The 19,704-nt window shown below is 43.0% G+C and overlaps 1 protein-coding gene across 10 annotated transcripts in view; it reads left to right on the top strand.

Moving 5' to 3' along the window:
* Positions 1 to 19,704, top strand: part of Kcnma1 (potassium calcium-activated channel subfamily M alpha 1) — a 692,132-nt gene that overhangs the window by 473,564 nt on the left and 198,864 nt on the right. For 9 of the 10 annotated variants that reach the window (XM_048339123.1, XM_048339120.1, XM_048339122.1 and 6 more), the window contains exons 10-13: positions 10,879 to 10,989; positions 13,351 to 13,456; positions 15,417 to 15,499; positions 18,707 to 18,776. In XM_048339123.1, coding sequence (XP_048195080.1) covers positions 10,879 to 10,989; positions 13,351 to 13,456; positions 15,417 to 15,499; positions 18,707 to 18,776 — 370 coding nt within the window. Of the gene's footprint in view, positions 1 to 10,878; positions 10,990 to 13,350; positions 13,457 to 15,416; positions 15,500 to 18,706; positions 18,777 to 19,704 lie in introns of those variants that run through there. The other variant, XM_048339117.1, reaches the window with a different exon arrangement.

Below are 19,704 nucleotides of genomic sequence, written 5' to 3'. Positions count from 1 at the left end.
AGTCCCTTTCAAACTTGAAGCTCTATTAAAAGAGACTTGGATGCATATTAAATCAATTTCCTGATCATGCCGATGGGATGAAGGCTTGCTCCCCCATCCCCCACCCCCTCCCCACATTCTTGCCGTCTGTCTTCCTTTCCACACACTTATCAAAATGTTCCCGCTATTGTTCTAAAAACAAGAATAGAAATGTAGGTGGGAGATGAACTGTGTACCTAAAAAAAATATATTCAAGCCTAGATTTTTGCTCTCAAATATTCTTTCTTTCATTACAAAAAAAAGCCCCACTGAACCTAAATTTTGATTATGACTTTGCTAATTTTAATCCCTGAAGATTCTTTCTGTTCAGCTTCACACTTGATGGAGTGAGTTCTTACTGGGTAGATTTAGAATCCCAGGCATCCGAGACAAAGCTGTACCGGGCTTTCTGTCTTCCTGGTATGTCATTCATTCTGATAGAAGTCTTTCCAGAGCTGTGACAAGCAGTTCCTCTTAGATTTGGGGTTCACCCCACAGTGGCTGTCATCATACTCTGAAAATAAACCAGGAAACTTTCTAACTGGCCAAGTCCAGTGTCTCATTTTATTAAAATACGATAGAAGCCAATGCGGTGTGAAAGTCATAGAAATCTGATTCTGTTGCTGTCAGGACTGAGCTGCCACATCTAGTTCTGGTGTTATACAACCATGGCCTGAACCCCAAAATGATGAGGACAGCTCCAGATGTAGGCAGCACTTGTCAGAAAAAGTAGTCTCTATGTCCTCCTCCCTTCCCTGTGCTTTTCTGAGAAAGAGATATAGGGGCAGGTCAGAGATAGATGCATATCCATCCATCCATTGAGAAAGGTTTTTATGACTTTAGTCATTGTCTTAAATGTACATGCCAGGGAGAATAAAGGGCAAATTTGGAAAATACTCATTCTAGCACTTTGCCTCAACAAATGATTAGTTGAATGCCTACCATGTGCCAAGCACTGTGTGGGCTTTGAGGTTAAGGGGTTGAACATGACAATCTAATTCTTGCTTTCCTGGGGAGTATCCAAGACTTCCACAAATCAGAACCACCCACGGAGTCAGTAAGCTAATTAGAAGCTGGATTACATAGGAGCATCCTCCCAGTGAAATGCTCTTTTGACAGGAATTTTGTCCAACAAAACCATGAAGGTGTGAAGTAATCATGAAAGCCTGAAGTGCATTAGCAGGAAGGCTCCTGAGAAGTATGTGAGCATTCCTGTCACCGAAGGGACCCAGGAGAGCAGTTAAGACAGAGGCACCATCAGAGCACCTTAAAAACTTAGGCCCCTAAAATGTCATGAGTGGACCTAGGAAAAGAGGGATGCAGAGGCATTTGAGAGGGTGGGGGAGCTGCTGATGCTACCCTGAAGTCTACTGCTTTCCAGACCCCACAGTGCTTCAGCAAGCCTTTGAACGTGTGACTGAGACTTTTGCAAGTGCACATGGTACATGGTCACTGACCAGCGATGGATTTATATCCAGCAAGCCCATTAGAGATAATAAATGCTGTAGTCAGAAAATGTACCCAACAATTGCTCAAAATTATTTTACACTAAGCCTTTTTCATTCTACAGTATTGAGGTTTGAACTCAAAACTTTGTTCGTGCTTGGTAAGTGCTCTCTCTCTCTCTCTCTCTCTGTGTCTCGCCACAACCCTAGCCCCTTTTGCTTTTCTTAGTTATTTTTCAAATGCAGTCTCATGTTTTTGTCCAAGCTAGCCCTAGTTTGTGATCATCCAAACTATAATTCCCATGCAGCTGGGACCATCAAGCCTAGCTTAGTTGTTTTAGTTGAGGTCTTGCTATTTCCTCCCATCCTTCACCTTCTGAGGCTGGCCTTGAACTACCAGTCCCTCAATCTCTGCCTCCAGATCAGCTGAGATTATAGACATGAACTACCCTGCTCAGACACACAAAGATTTATTTATAATCAGGTGTTTAATATTCCATATAATGTAACCTTGCACTGAAAATGAGCAACAGAATGGTTGCACAAGTACACTTTTTTTTTTTTGCATCATCACCACATGGAAAAACTTTTAAGTAGAACCATCTTAGGTTGGGGACCATCTGAAGGTATGTTGAGTTGACTCAGTGTGACTGTTCCTGTTCAGTCAAGGCAACACCTGGAGTTTGGCTGGAGAGCAGGGGTGGATGTGGTGACTTGAGTGTCACTGTAGGAGGTGAGTCCCAACCACACAGCATGTGCTCTGGGTCCATGAAGTATGACTTACCAGATATGTTAACTCCTAGAGATGATGGTCACTTCTCAAATCAAAATGCTTTTCACAGCAGAGTTAAGAACTGTTTTTGGTGTGGTCTCATTCCCCCTGTAATCCACCTTTATTCCCAAAGAGCAAATCAAATATTTGCCTGCCTCAGTCTTCACATTTTTCAATCCCTACTTGTTGAAACTCAATATTGTCTCATAGAGACAGGCAAGTAGTTTTTGGTTTGAGGAGAGAAAGGTGGTACTCAGGTCCCAGTTTCTGTGTAAGAACTGAGAACCATTTTAGGATTGAAAAAGTCAGGTTAAGGGTAGCATGATTTATTCTAAAACGGCTAAGAGCAGGGTGCCAGTGGCTCATGCATGTAATCTTCGATACACATGAGGCTGAGATAAAGGGTCACAGTTCAATGCCAGGCTCTTATCTCTAACCACGAAAAGCTAGAATCTCAAGTGGTGGAGCTCCAATCTTGAGCACAAAAACTCAAGGACAGCATCTAGGCCCTGAGTTAAAATCCAAAGTCTAGTACAAAAAAATAAAAATAAAAATCTACCAGCACAAACATGTTCATTACAGAATTACTTACCATAGCCAAGAGATGGAATCAGCCCAGCTGCCCCTCGATGGATGAATGGATTAAGAAAATGTGATAAATACCACATAAACGCACACAATGGAGTTCTACTCATCTGTCAGAAAGAATAATATTGTACAATTTGTAAGGAAATAGAAAGACTTGGAAAAAATTATATTAAGCGAAGTAAGCCAGACCCAGGAAAACATAGGTTACATGGTTTCCCTCATTTGTGGTACCTAGAAGGTGCCTATAAATCTACAAGTACACAATGGGTGATAAGCAAGGGGTTACAAATGAATTAACTAAAGTATAATTGATCATGGAGAGCACAAATGGTATAATTCTTTAGAAAGACTAAGTCAAAGCCCAACAAAATAAGTATCAGGAAATGGGCATTCATAAGAAGAGAGAGTAGGGCAAAACCAGCGAAGTCTCTCACATTGAGCTTCTGATGATTTATTAAGACTTGGACTAAGCTTCATTGTAGGATACAAGCTACATCTTTGTGTGGTCATTCCTCCTTCATGGTCTGACTATAATCCAGTGTATGGTCTAATCATGGATGCCTCATTATGATTTGTATCACGGATCCAAAGACACTACGGGGTGTCTTAGGTCCCAACTACAAGTGATAAGTTGTGCAGGTGCTCCAGGTCTGGTTAGGACCTCTCAGTGTGTGTTATTGGCTCCGCCAGCATCTCTGCTCTGTCTTTGGGGCTCTGTTTTACAGAGGTGCTTTTGCTACACTGTTGGGGTCTGTTTGCTCAGGCTTCTGCCCCCACTTAGGGAGACAGCAAAACAGCCTGCCTTCTGTAGAATAGCTCTGTTGACAGCTGGATACCATGATTACTTCATTCTCTTCCTCACTAGGAGGGAGAATGCATTGCTATCCATTTTGATTAGCAAAGTAGCAGATATGGCCAAGGGTAGGAAATCATCTTAACATTGAACCTCTTTGGGCTCCTTCCTTCCTTCCTTCCTTCCTTCCTTCCTTCCTTCCTTCCTTCCTTCCTTCCTTCCTTCCTTCCTCTCTTCCTTCCCTCCCTCCCTCCCTTCCTTTCTTCCTTCTTTCCCTTCCTTCCTTCCTCCCTTCCTTCCCTCCCTCCCTCTCTTCCTTTATTCCTTTCTTCTTTCTGTTTTTCCTTTCCCTCCCTTCCTGTCTCTCTCCCTCACTTCATAGGGTCATAGTGAAGCTTTGGGATTCCTTTACAAAGTTGAAATAAGGGAGTAGGTTTGAGGTGGTAGAATCAGCCAGTATTGCAATTAATGAACAGTTCAATTTCTTCTGTGCTTTCCAAGGCATAGGTAGGTGTCTAAGCTAAACTGAGCCTATTTTTCTAGGCTGTCCATGGCTCAACAAATAGGTATTGAAAGGCTTGCAAGTTTTGGAGGCCTTGAGCTAGGTACTAGAGTAGGGAGCAAAGCTGATCCCCATTGCCTGAGGTTAGTCTTTGCTGGTGACAAAAACCCACACATATAAGTCACTCCTTTGGGGACGGGCTCTCCTTGGAGGTGAAAGTGGGGAGATGTGAATTAAATTTGCCTGCTGCCACTTTTGCGGTGGGGCTATGAGCCTGCGGGAGAGAGCTGAGAAGCAGTGATCCTAAAAGACAAGAAAGGGAGAGCTGCGTTAAGACAAAGCAGCCAGAAGTAAGGCCCACTCAGGATGGAACATGAAGCCTGATTTGCATGAGTCTCACGGAGATGCAGAGCCTTGAAGATCCATGTGAAATCTAGTAGGGAAAACTGACCGCTGTGTGGCTGGGTCATTGGGCCTCTAACCACTCCGCTTCTTGTCTGATAAAATACTGTCCATCCTCCTTGATGAAGGTGTCTTAAAACCCATTCCCCTCTTGTCAAGGGTTACCAGCAGCATGCACACTACGAGAGGTGGGGTGAGGAAGGCATGATTAGAAGACTCAGCAGAAAGACAGAAGAGAGTCGAGCATATGTATTTGATATAAATATTATAGTTTTACAGAGACATCTAGATCAATATATGCCACATTTCATCTACCTCTTTGACAAAGTGAGCACAATGTATTCAGAGAAAGCTGTATAGGATTTTCAATTTACTCTCTATGATTTATTGTGACAGGATAGCTATGGGTTTTTTAAGTTCTTTATACTTGTTCCAGTAAAAATGGATATAGTATCTTTAAAAATAAACAGCTCAGAGCTGTGCATTTTACGTTGTCTTCCTGGAGCGAGGCTCTGCGAAGGAGAGATCTAAGATGCCCCCTCCCTCATGAGGCCTGATTGAAGTCAGATTTGCTGCAGTCACCTTCAAGGAGGGTAGGTGGTACTCGGGATGGTGGGGGCTGCAAACAAGGAAATCAATTAAGAAGCAATTGCTGACATCTAGACATGATAAAATGATGGTGTAAAGTAGAGTGGGAGGCTCAGCGGTGGTTGATAGGCACAGCCCCATCCCAGGCTCCTTTACCTGGTACCAGCTACGCCTTCTCTTTAGAAGCATCAAACAGACATAGAGAAAGAAAGAGATGGAAGGAGATATCCACCTATATATGACACTCGCCACATCACTGGACCTCAGTTTCCCCATTAAACCAATAAAAGCACTAGGCTAAGCATTTGCTGATGGCTAAGATAATCCTGTCATGATCTTACTGTCACAATTGCTCTTTTCAAAAGCCAGTGGCTCTAAGAACCACTTCCTGATCTTTTTTTTTTTTTTTTAAGTGTGTAGGCTTTCACTCTTACGGAACTAAACTCATGCTCATTGACTCTCTGGATGCCTCATTCATGACAGCTTTCTGAAGCCCTTTCTGGTGGCTGCTGACTCATCCTTCTGTTGTGCTTTCTGCCCTAAGTGTATCCTAAAAGTGATTTGCTGAACTGAGCTCTGAAACTGGGGTTCTGGCTCACACAGGCACCGAGAGAAGTAGAATGACAGGGAAATGCATGAGGCCATACTGGAGAGGTGAAAATGTTTCATGACAGAATAGCCACAACTATTTAGTGAGGATCAGCCCATCAAACAAGGGAGTGGCGATTTCCTGGTGATCCCTAATAATAGAGTATTGTTTTTCGGCTATGAAATCACACACCTTTTGATGCCGTGTCTGTTCTGTGGTCTACAGGTGGTACCCATTCCTAATTGGCCCTGTCTGGGGGATCCATTCTGAATGCCAGGCACTTCTTATTCCTTTCCGGAAAGTATCCTCTTATCACTAAGATGCTTCCTGTGCATCTGAGATGGATCTTTTCACCCAACACATTAATATTACTTTATGTCTAATGTTACTTTTGCCTAAGAAATACTTGTTCACAGAGCTCAGTGGAGTTTTAAAACTGGGAGGTTGTAGATAGAATGCTTATCTAGAATGTGCAAGGGCCTGGGTTCAGTCCCTAGAACAGAAAACAAAAAGTTACTATGATCTGTTAAAGTTACTACAAAGTTACTGTGGAGTTCCTTTGAAAGTATTGTATCTTTAGTGGGCATGACAGGGCACACCTATGAGCCCAGCACTAGGAGCCTGAGGCAGAGGGAGTGTGAGTTCAAGGTTAGCCCAGGCTACAAAGCAAGACTGTCTTAAACAAACAAAATCCAAGTCCATAAAATCGAATGAATATAAAGTAGATTGGCTTAGGTCTCTTGGCCATCTTCATCAACAGATTGGTTAAGCATAGAAATCAGACAAGAAGACCACCAGGGGCTGAAAATGTTCCCACACAGAGCCGCATGGGAGCAGCTTTTCTGTATCTTCTCAGCTTAGTTGTCCTGGTTGTTCTCTGTTGTAAATGGATCACATAGATTGTTATTATTCTTTGGGCTTTTGGGCTGCTGAGAAAGTGTTGATCTAGGCAGGACATAAAATGACTTAAAGAGATCTTTAAGTTATTTTCAAGCCTCTTGGCTTGCCAAATTGAGTGACTAAAGTTAAAATTTGGTTTAGAGTTCCTGGATTGGTGTGATGGATGATTTATTATATTATTCAGACTTTTCTGCCTTGAGCCATCTAGCCCAACTAGATGCAGCCACAATCAACTGATACTATATCCTGGATCCGTCATGTTTACTTCCTGTGCTATGTCAGACAGGCAGCTTTAGGAAACTGAAGTTCAGAAAGGTTACCTGAAAAGACAGGACACACTTTTGCTTGAGGATTATGGTACATGTGCATTGCACAGCATGTTGCAACTGCTGTAAACTAGTGTACAAATGTCGCAGGGCCTCGATCATTTTATAATATTGCAATGGGCAACCCCTTTTCTACTCCTCACATGTATTATCTCCTCATATTATCTCAGTCTTTGTGACAACCTTTTGAATCAGGTTCCAGTCTCCAGCTCCTCAAAAGTTCTAATTTATTAGTTTGAGAATGTAACATTGGTACCCAAGACTAGTCACCAAGTGTCTGATGATGTATCTCACTTTGTAGTTATGTACATATCATGGAATCCAACAAGGATCATCTTGGATAAAGGTCTTTCTGGCTTCTTCAAATCATGTTGTAAATTAATTATGGTTGTGTCCATGCAGGGAAGGTACTTCTGATCTCACTTAGGATATTTTCAGTTATATTTTGAATAATGGAGGATACAATAAATTTTGCTTTTCATCTCCTTGCCATGATATCCTTCTTCAAACTAATGTCCCACAAGCTCTGGCTACAGTGCTGAGAATATTTCTGGAAAACAAATCTTCCCTATTTTCCACACATCCCTCATATTCCTACAGGACCTGTGTCTCTTGCAGGGAGAGGGGCTGGAGGGGTAGATCTGACAGGGTGGCTGCTGGTGAGAGAGGCTGCCTCTCTCTTCCCAGCCATCAATTCTGACTGCATTCAAACATTTTCAATCTGTGGACTCCTTGATAACTTCCACTGTATGGGAAACAAAATGGAGGGAAATGATTATTGGCACAAAAGGGGGAGGCTGTAAATCTTCAAATCAGATACAGGACAGATTGGAACAATATGGGCTCTTCAAGGTTGCCATGATAATGTACCTAATAACTCTCCCTGGGCAAAAAGGCAATCTGCTTTCAATCAATCTTGCTTTTTTTTTTCCCCTGAGCAAAAATACCAATTATGTTGAAGGAAGATTTTTTTTCTTCCGTTTTTGATAAGGACTGTTCTCCATACTAGAAATCATGCTATAGCTAAAAGATATATATTTTCAGTTGTCTAGAATAGTATTGGACAGCTAGCACCGAATGAAAAAAAAGTCAATCTTTTTATTTTCTTCTGTCCTTTCCTGCCAGCATCTGTCTACTTCTTAAGAGAAGTGAAAGCTAATTAAAGGCTTAAAGGGTAATATTGATTGCATCAGAATATATTTTATATGTACCCGGCACATTTTCAAGTAAGAGAACCCTGACGTTTTTTTCTAAGGCTGAATAAATCAGCTGGGTGAGCATTTGATTCAAGGGTGAGGTACAGGGGAGGTGGGGAGCTCATCTCCTCCCCATTCACCTCACACTTATCTGCCTGAGGATGAATGACTTCAGAAGAGCAAGTGGGGTTGCTGGCAGACATTCATTCCCGTCTCTGTGTGTTGGATAGGAAGAATGAATCTTCGAGCATTGCCCCAGACCTATCATTGACTTGCACCCAGCATTGAATAATAAGTAGAAATATGTTAGTGCAGAACTTTGAACTTTGCAATGTCTGGTATAGGAGGCTACCTGGGTGACAGTAACCTCTCAGGTTCTCAGGCCTTGGATGGGAATAAGTACCTTTTCCAGAATCTCACACAGTCTCGGTAACAGAGGGAAAACCATATCTGACTTACTTTTTCCTTCACGCCATATTGTCGATTTTGAGAAGAGCTGTCTGTGGGATTCATGTTAGTGTTGTTGGAAGTCTCCAGGGAAAAAGCATTAGAATGACACCAGACAATTCCATTGTTATTTGTGGTGAGGTCAAGTCTGGAAGAGAATTTCCACAAGCAGCATTTTGAAGATATAATAGAAAACGTATACAAGCAGCCTAGGGCTGGTGGCTCATACCTACAATCCTAGCTACTTGGGGAACTGCAAACAGGAGGATTGCCTGCCATTTTAGACCAACTTGGATAGGAAAGCCTCCCAGAATCCATCTCATTTGAAAGAACTCAGATGTGGTCCTGCATGTCTGTCAGTCCAGCTACCACTGGGAAGTAAAAAAATAAAAATAAAAAAGGCAATCATGGTCTAGGAACACACTTGAGAAGGAAGTAAGGCACTATTTCAGAAATAACCAGCACAAAATGGGCTGGAGACAAAACTCAGTGTTAGAGCATCTGCCGACTGAGTGTAAGACCCTATGTTCAAGCCCCAGTATCATCAGAGTATCACTTATCTAATCTAAGTGTTGAGATTATATCACATCTTCTGATAAACTGTATATTCTTTAGTCTTATACTAAGGGAAAATTCAAGGAGGTAGGCTTTAGGCATGAAGTTTGGATGAGTAGACAGGGGACCTTTGCTAATTTAGCAGGTACAGGCTAAGAGCAAAGTGACCAGGTTATGGTATCTTTCTTGAAGTAGCCCATTTATGGTCACAGCTTCCTTCCCCTTCCTGGCCATCCCTTGCCTGATCATTACTTGTACCTCCATAACAATAACAGTTCATAATGGCTATGTTATTAACTACCTCGTGCATATTATTGATTTACTCTTTGTTCTGCACCATTACTCTTTCCCCAGTGAGTTTACTACATTATTCTCACATACTCAGTCAGGCACCAAATTACCATGAAAGGGAAGATTCGTGTAATGGCATCTCATGGGACATCACCTAAGCCATCGTCACTGCCTCTGTGTCAGAGCTGCCTCCAGCCAAAGGGCTTTGTGCACAGAGCAATTATGAAGTGCAAGGGATCTGGCCCTTCTAGGTCTTAGGCAGCAAATTGCTTCACCCTATGCAATGTGCTCCACTTGCAAAGTACAACTAAAGATCCACCCTGTGTCACTACAGACCGAGGGGCCCAAGGAGATGAGTTAATCCTCTTGCTACATACAGTGGCGTTTGCTAGAAAGCCAGTTTGTAGCTAGCTCCATAGATAAATCTCAGCTTTTGTCCCAGAGTTAATTCTTACGTTCAAGTGCTTTCTCCTAGTTGAGCATCAAGAGGCAAATATAAATGGGCATGAGACAGCCTGGTGCCGAGGTCATTTTACTTGAGGAGTAGAAAGATGGTAAAGGAACTATTCATCTCAGTAGTTCTGGACAAGAGGTTCACCTTCCCTGGAGACAGACCATCCTAGAACAAAGCCAGCATTTCCAGCCTCCTGTCTTTCTAGCTTCTTCGTGTCTCTCAGGGAATCTGTTTAACTCTCATGGAAATCCCAAGCACCCTCATTTGGTAGCCTCTGGAGCCAACACAACCAGCATCACAATCTCCGATTCTATATGCATCCCATGCCCATTTAGCCCTGAGTAATGCTCACTTACTGTAAAGTGTTACATGGCCCCATTGTCAGAGAAGTTATGGTGGAAAAATGCAAAAATTTCCTTTTTACTGCTTATGGCCAGCTGAGCCTATAACTTGTCAAGCTGCACATTAGCCACCCTGATAAAAGTCCGCTTTCTTACACACAAAATCATCGTTTCAGCAAGATTTGTTATCTCATTACCTGATAAGCTCTATGTCATAAACCAAGACTCATACAGTAAATCTCCCGGGAGGACGCTTTGTGGGCAGAAAGGGAGAGATATGAATCTGGAAGGGACTTGATAATGCAGCATTTAAGCCGCAAGCATAATGTCACTTATTGTTAAATGCATAAAACCACTTGGCCAAACGGTTGGGCTTTTAATAGGATTTTGTGTGTGTGTGTGCAGCATCAGGTGAACAGCCATATGCTTTTTCTTTCTTTCTTTATTTTTTTTCTGTCTGGGAGTCTCTGAGCACCTGCTAGCACTGCTGCTTTGCCTCATAGCCCTCTGGGGACAGGCATGGTGGCTTTCATTGAAGTGGAGGGAGGAGATGGAGGCCCTCCCACCCGCCGCCACCCACAGCTGCTTGCTTCTGCTGCCTTGCTGGAGATGGGGGTGTGAGGGTGACATCCGTGGGGCTTGGCCTGATTTCACTGACGTCTCCCATTCAGGCACATTGTGGTCTGTGGACACATCACTCTGGAGAGTGTTTCCAACTTCCTGAAGGACTTCCTGCACAAGGACCGGGATGATGTCAATGTGGAGATCGTCTTTCTTCACAAGTAAGAGCCTGCTGAAGACTGTCCATGCTGCCACACACTCCAGGCTGGCTGCCTGAGGACTCGCAGCCATGGTGATGGGAGTGGTTAGATATGGAGGCAGAGATGAATAAGTCAGGAGGTTCTGGAGAGGATGTTACCCATTCAGTGGGAGAGGAATCAGCACACAAGTGGGTCCCCTGGCCAACACAGAGCCTGCCTCCATGCAGGCGGTTCTGGGACCCCATCTGAGTTTCTCTCAGGAAGAAATGTCAGTGGGGTTCACTGTGGCTCCCACCTAGCATTGCTGTTCCCTGGGCAGTACAGCCCAGGTGTGTGTGTGTGTGTGTGTGTGTGTGTGTGTGTGTGTGTGTGTGTGTAGCTCCTGGTGCAGAATATTAGCCTGATAATGTGGGTCCTGTAGGAAGAGCACAGGCATAGAGAGTGACCAAGCAAGACAGCTGCAGAGGAGGAAGCTGGGGATTAGGTCATGATTAGGTCTGCTGTGTCTGAGAGTCTCTGAGCACCCCTCACTAGCACTCCACCAGCAGTCTCTTAACCCATCGCAGAGTAGGGTGCATCTTCAGTCTGAATCCCACCTCAACCCATTGTTGGAGGAGCCAGTTACTGCATCTTCCCCGTGCCTCCCGTTCCATACCCATAAATCAGGGAAATAAAAACGCCTCCTTCTTGGACTGTTGTGAGAGTGTAATGAAACGATTCATGTATGGCAGGGAATGCTCGATGGAGGCGAGCTATTGTCATAAAAGGGAAAAGGGAGTAAGAGTGCTTCATCAGTCAGGAGGTGTGTGTCATGGGCATTGTGTGGGGAGAAGAGCAAGAGACCGTCTTTCTACTCAATACAATGGCTCCTGCTGTAGCCGATTCTCTTTTGAGGACACAAGATGAGAGAGGGTTTGGGGCCTCTGCTATGCTGACATGAGTGGTCCCATAACTGTCTTCTTTGCTGCGAAGCTGAGTAAGGCCATTCCTGGCACATTGTCAAAGGGCCAGCATAAAGCACATTTGTTGGTGTAGGCTTGACAGGGTGTTGGCCACCCTAAGACTCAGTCTTCCTCTGGGAGTCTCCGAGGTTAAAATCCCAGGAGCTCTCAGTTCCAGGGCGTATATTTTTCCCTCTGGCATTTGTTTACACGATGGCCTACTTCTGAATCGTCACTTTGTAAGAAGAGGAATATTTTTTTCTTCACCATATTGCAAACAGGTAGATTGAGCCCTGGGGACTGAGTCAGTGCCTGGCTGCTGCTGACCAGCTGTGGGTGGGGCCAGTTCTCTGTGGAGGGAATGTTCTAGAGATATGTAAAGCCTGTAAGTTCTGCCCTCTCCATGGCCGAACATTTCATTGTGAGCACACAGACAACTAGATGAAAATAACATTGAGCTTGTGTTGATTAGCTTAGTTTAGTGAAGTGATAGAACTGCAAGGGACATCTCTCTCAAAGACAGGCCAGTGCTACCCACATGACCACCGAGTGATTAAAAGGACTAGTTGATATTTGTACAGACAGCTAATCTTCACTACTGTTTAAATTGTGTTTAACAAGTAGGCTTCTAATGATTTAATTGTTAGGGTTCATCTTTGTGTCCCTAGACTCTATCAGTGTCACCCTTATCATAGGTGGCCCAATTAATTAATCCCTCAAAGTTCTGGGTCAATAGAATACCATCCCATTGGGTTGTTAGGAGATTCAAATGAGTTAATGGTTGTCAAGGGTTTTGAAGGCTTTCTATAAATAGGAGACACTCTATAAAGGTTATCAATGATTATAACTACATGCTTAACACATGTTTGGTAAGTGGTACTTTAGAAAGGTTGTTGGCACATCAGAGTTGTAACTCAACATCCTCTCTCCTGTTACCCAGTACCATCTCTGTAGGTGGTATGCAGTTCTCATATCTGCAGAATTAGTAAATGAAAGTAGGTGAACTGCTTGTTTGATTCTAGTCCTTCGAGGGGAAAGCTCCCCCCCCCCCCAAGTGGATTCAATGAAGTCTAATCACCTTTAAGGAGCTTGCTGATTCCTGTTCTAGCTTCATGCAGAAAACACCCCACAGGCACACAGAAATAATGCCTAGTCGGGCATCTCCTGGTGTCCCAGTCAAGTTGACACAAAAATATACATCACCGTGATGTTGCAGCTCTAGCTTCTCCAATAAAATCAGAGACAAGAAAATGGGCAATATTCCTGTATGTTCCATAGGCCCCCAGCCTCCTCTACTAGACTTGGTCTTTAGTTAAAGGATGTGTCTTTGAAGGTCAAGAACTTTCACCACATCATCCTGTGGTGATTGGAGGAAAGGGAGGCACGGAGGCTAAACTCCTGAATCCTTATATTAATGGCTGTTTCTCTTCCTCCCATGCAGCATCTCCCCTAACCTGGAGCTCGAGGCTCTGTTCAAACGACATTTTACTCAGGTGGAGTTTTATCAGGGTTCAGTCCTCAATCCACATGATCTAGCACGAGTCAAGGTAAGAAGGAAGAGAAGTGAATGTGGGGGCGGGGTGGGACTCTGTGCTCAGGGAACATACCTGTCAGGATGACCAATAACAATCTCCAGAATCTCTAAAAAGATAACTCAGATACCACCAACCTTGACTTTACCCTTCTACTGTGCCCAGGAGTTTGCTCTGCTGGTACATGCCAGGCCATTGAGGAACATTCCACAGTTAGACTACTCTTAATCTAAAGCTAATTTTAGTGATTGCTGGGCATACCTAAGAGTCTTAATACAATATAGCAATCAATTGATTCCCATTGTGAATACATGAGTGGGATTCAATATAGCTCCAACATTCATTCATCACATCTGAAAGAAAAAATAAAGGAAAAAAATAAAATCTTACAAAGCCATAGAACTTTGGCTCTGAACCTTTTTCCTCAGCAAAGACTCAAAGTGCAAAACTTAACTTGAAAGGTACCTGGCATCATTTGGTAATAAGCTAATTGTTTCCCCGCCCCCCCCCCCCCGGAACCTGCTAAATTAGCATCTTCTTCCAAAACGCCTTCAAAATTTAGAAGCGACAGTGACATGATAGCAAAATGGAATCTGTTACTTAATTTGTTTCACATAGATTTTGTAAGCTTGTTCAATAGCCACATGCCAGTGGGTATTCATCAATATGGCTGAAGCCACTGAAATTTAAATGCTAACTATGGTCACCACATATTTCTATAAATACTATAATTGACAAGCATACATAATCCAAGAGGATCTGCATAAATTCTTTGCATTACTAAGGAAATCTACAGACAATTTATGACATACCACGGAGGCAACCGTGCCCTCCCACCCATGCAGGAATGGTCTAGTAAGTACAACATACCAAGGAGATAGATTGCAGATCAGGGACACCATCAGAATTCTCATGCTTATTTAGGCCACTTAATATTATCCAGACATGACCCAAGTTATGGTTAATGTGAAATCTTAGAAGAACAGTGAAAAGAGGGTTTTTTTTTTTGTGTGTGTGTGTGTTCATGGACCTAATTTAAATGCAAGCAGTTATTGCCCTATCAGATTCATGGGCAGCTCTAGGCAATAAACCCCTCTTGGTTCATGTTTAGATATGTTTGTAGGTTGAAATTTGAGTTCATCTGTAACATATCATTACATATATATATACATACATACATATACACATGCATACACATTTATATAGGTCTGCTGTCTTTTGAATATCTGAATACTAAACAACACAGAGCTATCACCTACATTAGAACTCTGGCCTTTTCTTAGTCCATAGATGATGATGATGCTTAAAAAAAAAGCTTAGGTGAAGGCTTTGGAAGCTAAATTTCTGAATCCGCAACTGCTCAGTTAACTTGCTAATGTGAGGGAAGAGACATAGTCCAGCAACATCTATTTTTCTGTCTAGAAACTTAGTTTGATGGCGCAGATAATTGAGCAAGGAGGTGAGGAGGGAATTAAAAGGCTTAATTAATCGCATTTAAGGAACCTGGCAATCCACATGTAAGTGGCTATGCCAAAGTCTAATTGCCAGCAACAATAAGATGAAATGTTTATCCCTTAATGAGAACCTGCAGCCTACACATTTAACAAAAACTATAATCATCAAGGATTGCTTTTTCTTTTCTTTTCTTGCAAAAACACAAGGTTTTAAACCAACTGAACAACTCATGGGGGGGGGGAGAGAAAGGGGGAAGGGGGAGGGAGGAATGAAGGAGGGGGTAACAAACAGTACAAGAAATGTATCCAGTGCCTAACCTATGAAACTGTAACCTCTCTGTACATCACTTTGACAATAAATAAGAAAAAACACACAAAGGTTCTCTAAGAGCTGACAACAGAGAGAGAGAGAGAGAGAGAGAGAGAGAGAGAGAAAGAGAGAGAGAGAGAGAGAGAACAGTGCAGTGTGGCTGTTTATATGCTTGTGTTCTGTGATTTTTTTTTTCCTTTTGGTGTCTCAGATAGAGTCAGCAGACGCGTGCCTGATCCTTGCCAATAAGTACTGCGCTGACCCGGATGCTGAGGATGCCTCCAACATCATGAGGTAATGCTGGGGTTACGTCTGGGGAAGGCCTGAGGCTCAACCCTCGGTGGTTCAGTCCTCCGTGGCTGATTTACAGTCTTTTTGGGATGTGCACAGGGTATTCACTAACTTTGCAGGATCATCTTTCTCACATCAGCTGCTCCACCATTGGTACCCTCGTGATGTCTTCAATTGCTGTCACTAGGGGGCAGTCTTGCTGGTCTCTGGAGGAGGGAGACAGGGAGACTACTAAACCTGCCCAGGGCGGGTATTACCTAGAGAATTATCTAGCCCCAAAATTTCAACAGTGTTAGAGCCAGCCCAGTGTTCACAGCAGGTTGATTAGTATCACCCCAAATTGGTGATTGAGTACTCAGTGTGTGTCAACCCATTTCCCCAAATGAGTATTGTTCACTGAACACATTTTCAGTGATTCTATTAACAAGAATCTCAGAGACATTGTAACAGTGAGTGCTTCTTAAGCCTTTTTGGCTACAGATGCCTACCTGTGTTTCTTTAGGTATAATAGTTCTCGGGGAGAACCCCCTGTAAAACACCTCCCAGAGCCTTTTAGGACATGGTTAGCTCTTTCTAGCTTTAATTTGGCTCCAATGTTAATGTTATACTTTTTTCTCATTGCAGAAGAGTATCTATTCAATGTTTGTTCTCTCCCTAGACCTGTAGTCACAACTCAGGACTCTGAAATGCCTAAAAAGCCAAGATGCTTTGCTTTTTTGGAATGTGTCTCTTCTCCAGCACGAACTGAGGAATAGCTGAACAGGGTTAAAGAGACTCTTCTGGAGATGGGAGGAGCTAGGAGAAGGCATTTCACTCATGCTGTGTTCCCAGGCACTTGTGCTTAGTTGTGAACACCCACCTTGTGATCCACACAAAGGTCCCCCTCTCCCTGCAGCTTGCTTCACTGTGTGTCCTGGAAATAACCTGATGATGGAGGTTGGGAAGTTTTCCCTGTGTCTTTGTCACATTCTCAGTTACTTTGTTTTTGTTTGAAGTCAATGGCCTCAGGTGACATGATCTTTCTTATCAGTGATGCAGAGGAATTCCTTTGGTGCATTTGGGATGAGCAGGTCCCCAGCACAGCCTGTGGTCCTTGTGTCCGGCAGGCGAGATCTGGCACAACCTTCACTTTCCTTTGGCAATAGGGCTTAGAGCAGTGTTTTTAGGAAGTCATTGCATGGACTCTTACAAGCCTTGGGCTTGCAGGGCTATAGAAAAAGTGGAGTGAGAATAGGCTTCAGACTTGGCCCGCCTGTAACAAGTGACTATATTGGAAAAGCTGAGTGTCACTGGTCCCTTTTTAAAGCAAGTGGTATTTGCATCCTTTGATGTATTTTTTTCATTGCTGTTTGATGCCATTTGAAGTAATGTAAATGTAATCTTTAAGGAACCAGGCTTCCTTATCTTTAAAATTTCAAGCAAACTAACAAACAGAAACCCAGAAGATGACCTCACAGAGGAGTTTAAGACTCAAAAGATGAGTGATAGAATAATAATGATGGTAAATAAATAAATAATAATAGTAATGAGAGAAATTATAGCTTTGAAATAGGTCTGTCTCTTGTGACATTTTAATTAAACCCTGAATGTAATAGGGTTAATATAAACACAAATAGGTACCGGGGTATAGAAATTTTCCACTATAGGTAATATCAGAAATGTATTGGAGCCATGCAGCTAGAACTAGAATTAAGGCCTACAATGAAATGGGAAGCCCAGGGTTAAAAATGGGTTCTCTTTTTTTCTCTTATTTGTGTATTTCCCCTTCTCCTTAGTGTAATAAGGCCCAGTCTGCCCCTTTTGAAATTAAAATGTTAAAGAGCCACTTGAAAAGAGCTAACGCAGCTAACTGGCCAATGCTGTGAGTTGTACTGAGAGCTTGACAGAGGTTCAAAGTCTGTGAGTTATAAGCAGAGCCCAGCACAACACTTTTTCAAAAACAAAATGAGATCCTTCAAGTGCAAAAGCCCAGAGTAGATTTGCAGGGAGAGGCCCTTTCTTGATCTATTTCCTAAATTCACAAGTGACAGCTTTTTTGGAGAAAGCTGTTTCTGGGCTGCCTTCTTCTCCATCTTTATACAAAAGGGGGCAAAGTGGCTGGCAATGCTTGATAGGAATTTTGTGGGGGCAGTTGGAGTAAATACATTTATTTAAAAAATCTAGCTTAGGAGGTGGGCCTTTCTGTGGAATTCCATTCTTTAGCCTTCTTTGTCACAGAAGGAAATGCACAATGTCACCTCTGACAGGGTTGGTAATGACAAAAACCATAACTTACAAGTAGAGAGAGCTTTTAATGATTTCAAAGCATTTTCACATCTGGTCTCCCATTTGCTCCTCATACCAAGCTTGTGAAGTAAATAAAGCAGGTACCATTGCCTACCCCATGTCCAGATGAGGAAGAAGGAACAGAAAGCCCAGGGATTTCCTGAAGGTCACTGGTTCATTAACACACTAGCTGGAGTGGGAGCCAGGTGTTTCCATTCATCTTCTCCCCGCACTTCCCCTTTCAGCCCTGTGATGGACAGCAGGAGGACTCCTGGCGAGGAGCAGACTTAGGGTGGCTGTTGCCCAGGATGGACTGAGGGCATTGGGTGGGAATTACTTCCAAGATTATGACTTCTGCAAGGCACTAGCACTTGTGTCTGACCAACACTTGAGTCATTCTCTAACTATGGAAAGTTGAGCCTTTCCAGATCATATTTTCAGAGTGAGAGTAGACAAGTATGTTGACAATAAGAACTGTTCCTTGGGAGGCTTATTTATTTACCATTATTATCTCCAAGTTGTTAACTTGGAGAATGGGACTCATAGCAGATGGTTTGGGGGCTGGGTCCTGAGGTTTGGGAGATTCTGCACCTCCATAGACCCCAGGATTGCAGCTTACCTCCGGTGAAGGCGGTGACTGTGCTGCAGACACTCCCACCTTTAGTCTATACACGTATAGTGCCTGTCAGCCAGGCATTACAGGGCCCCTCATGTTTTATAATGCCCAAGACATGCACTGCAGTCTGGTGATTTCTTTGAAGCATTATCAAGAGGTATGGTTGTAGTTATTCAGCTTAATTTGGAGCAGTGATTGCAGTCACTCTGCATGGCTGTAGCTGCTAGCCTTCCCAGTGTCCTATTTAAAGATAATGAAATGAATCCTCCTTGGATTCACTTTATCATAAGGAAAGGCTACTTAAACTCTGCTTTTCTCTCTTTTTTCAGAGTGATCTCTATAAAGAACTACCACCCGAAGATCAGAATCATCACTCAGATGCTGCAGTACCACAACAAGGTATGAGGGTGGACTGTTTTCTGAGTCCAGTCTCTTCTCCTTCACGAAACACACACACACACACACACACACACACACACACACACACACACACACACCCCCTGGTATTGAGGAAAGGTCTAGTAAAGACATATGATGGTTAAAAATTTTTCCCTGGGCTTTTCTTCAGCCAAGTAACTTGTGTGCAATGGGCTCCTGACAGAACACCTTCATATATTCTGTTCATTCATTCTGGAAGCATCTGTACAACTCCTTGATTCAAATATTTATATATTCTTAGATTATATCCATACCTACATTCAAAGAGCTTTCATTTCTATGGATGGCAGCCATTTCACCAAATAATATGTAGTGGTACTTATAGTGTGATTAGCATCTCCCTGACCCCCATATGGATACTAGTGAAGCAAGTCTTATTTTGTGACCTCAGAAACTTAGCAGGTGAAGTATGGAGTGTTCTAGGTGAGTGTCAGGGCCTAGCTATCTGAGACCAGATGAACTCGAAGGAACAAAATGCAAGTCATGTGGTGAAAGTGGAACCTGAAATTTTCGAATTTGAACTGAGACTTCGAAGGGTTGAATTCAGGAACTGAGGTGGCTATCCAAAGATTAAACCCAGAGGAATGATCCTAATATTAGAGCCGACAATGGAGGTTGAGTGGAAAGAACTAAACCACAGAGTGTATGTTATCTTCTTGTGATTGCTACTTGGTGAGTCAGTGGAAAGCCTCTCATCCAAAGGCAGTGTTCCTTTGCTCAGCCTGACAGTAAAGTCCCTGGAAAACAGCTTTGGGGGAGGAAAGGTGGCACCTTGCTCTATTTGATATGGTACCAGTTATCTCCTTAATGAAGCTTAGAAGCTGGAGGATGCTTTGGTACCTGGGGCCAGGTGTCCTGTCTGAACAGAATAACTCCCTGCTGGGTTGTG

This window comes from Perognathus longimembris, chromosome 2 (genome assembly GCF_023159225.1).
Source record: "Perognathus longimembris pacificus isolate PPM17 chromosome 2, ASM2315922v1, whole genome shotgun sequence".
In the NCBI taxonomy this organism is placed as follows: Eukaryota; Metazoa; Chordata; class Mammalia; order Rodentia; family Heteromyidae; genus Perognathus; species Perognathus longimembris.
The sequence above is the reverse complement of the archived record's forward strand: the minus strand, read 5'-3'. Positions and strand labels throughout refer to the sequence as shown.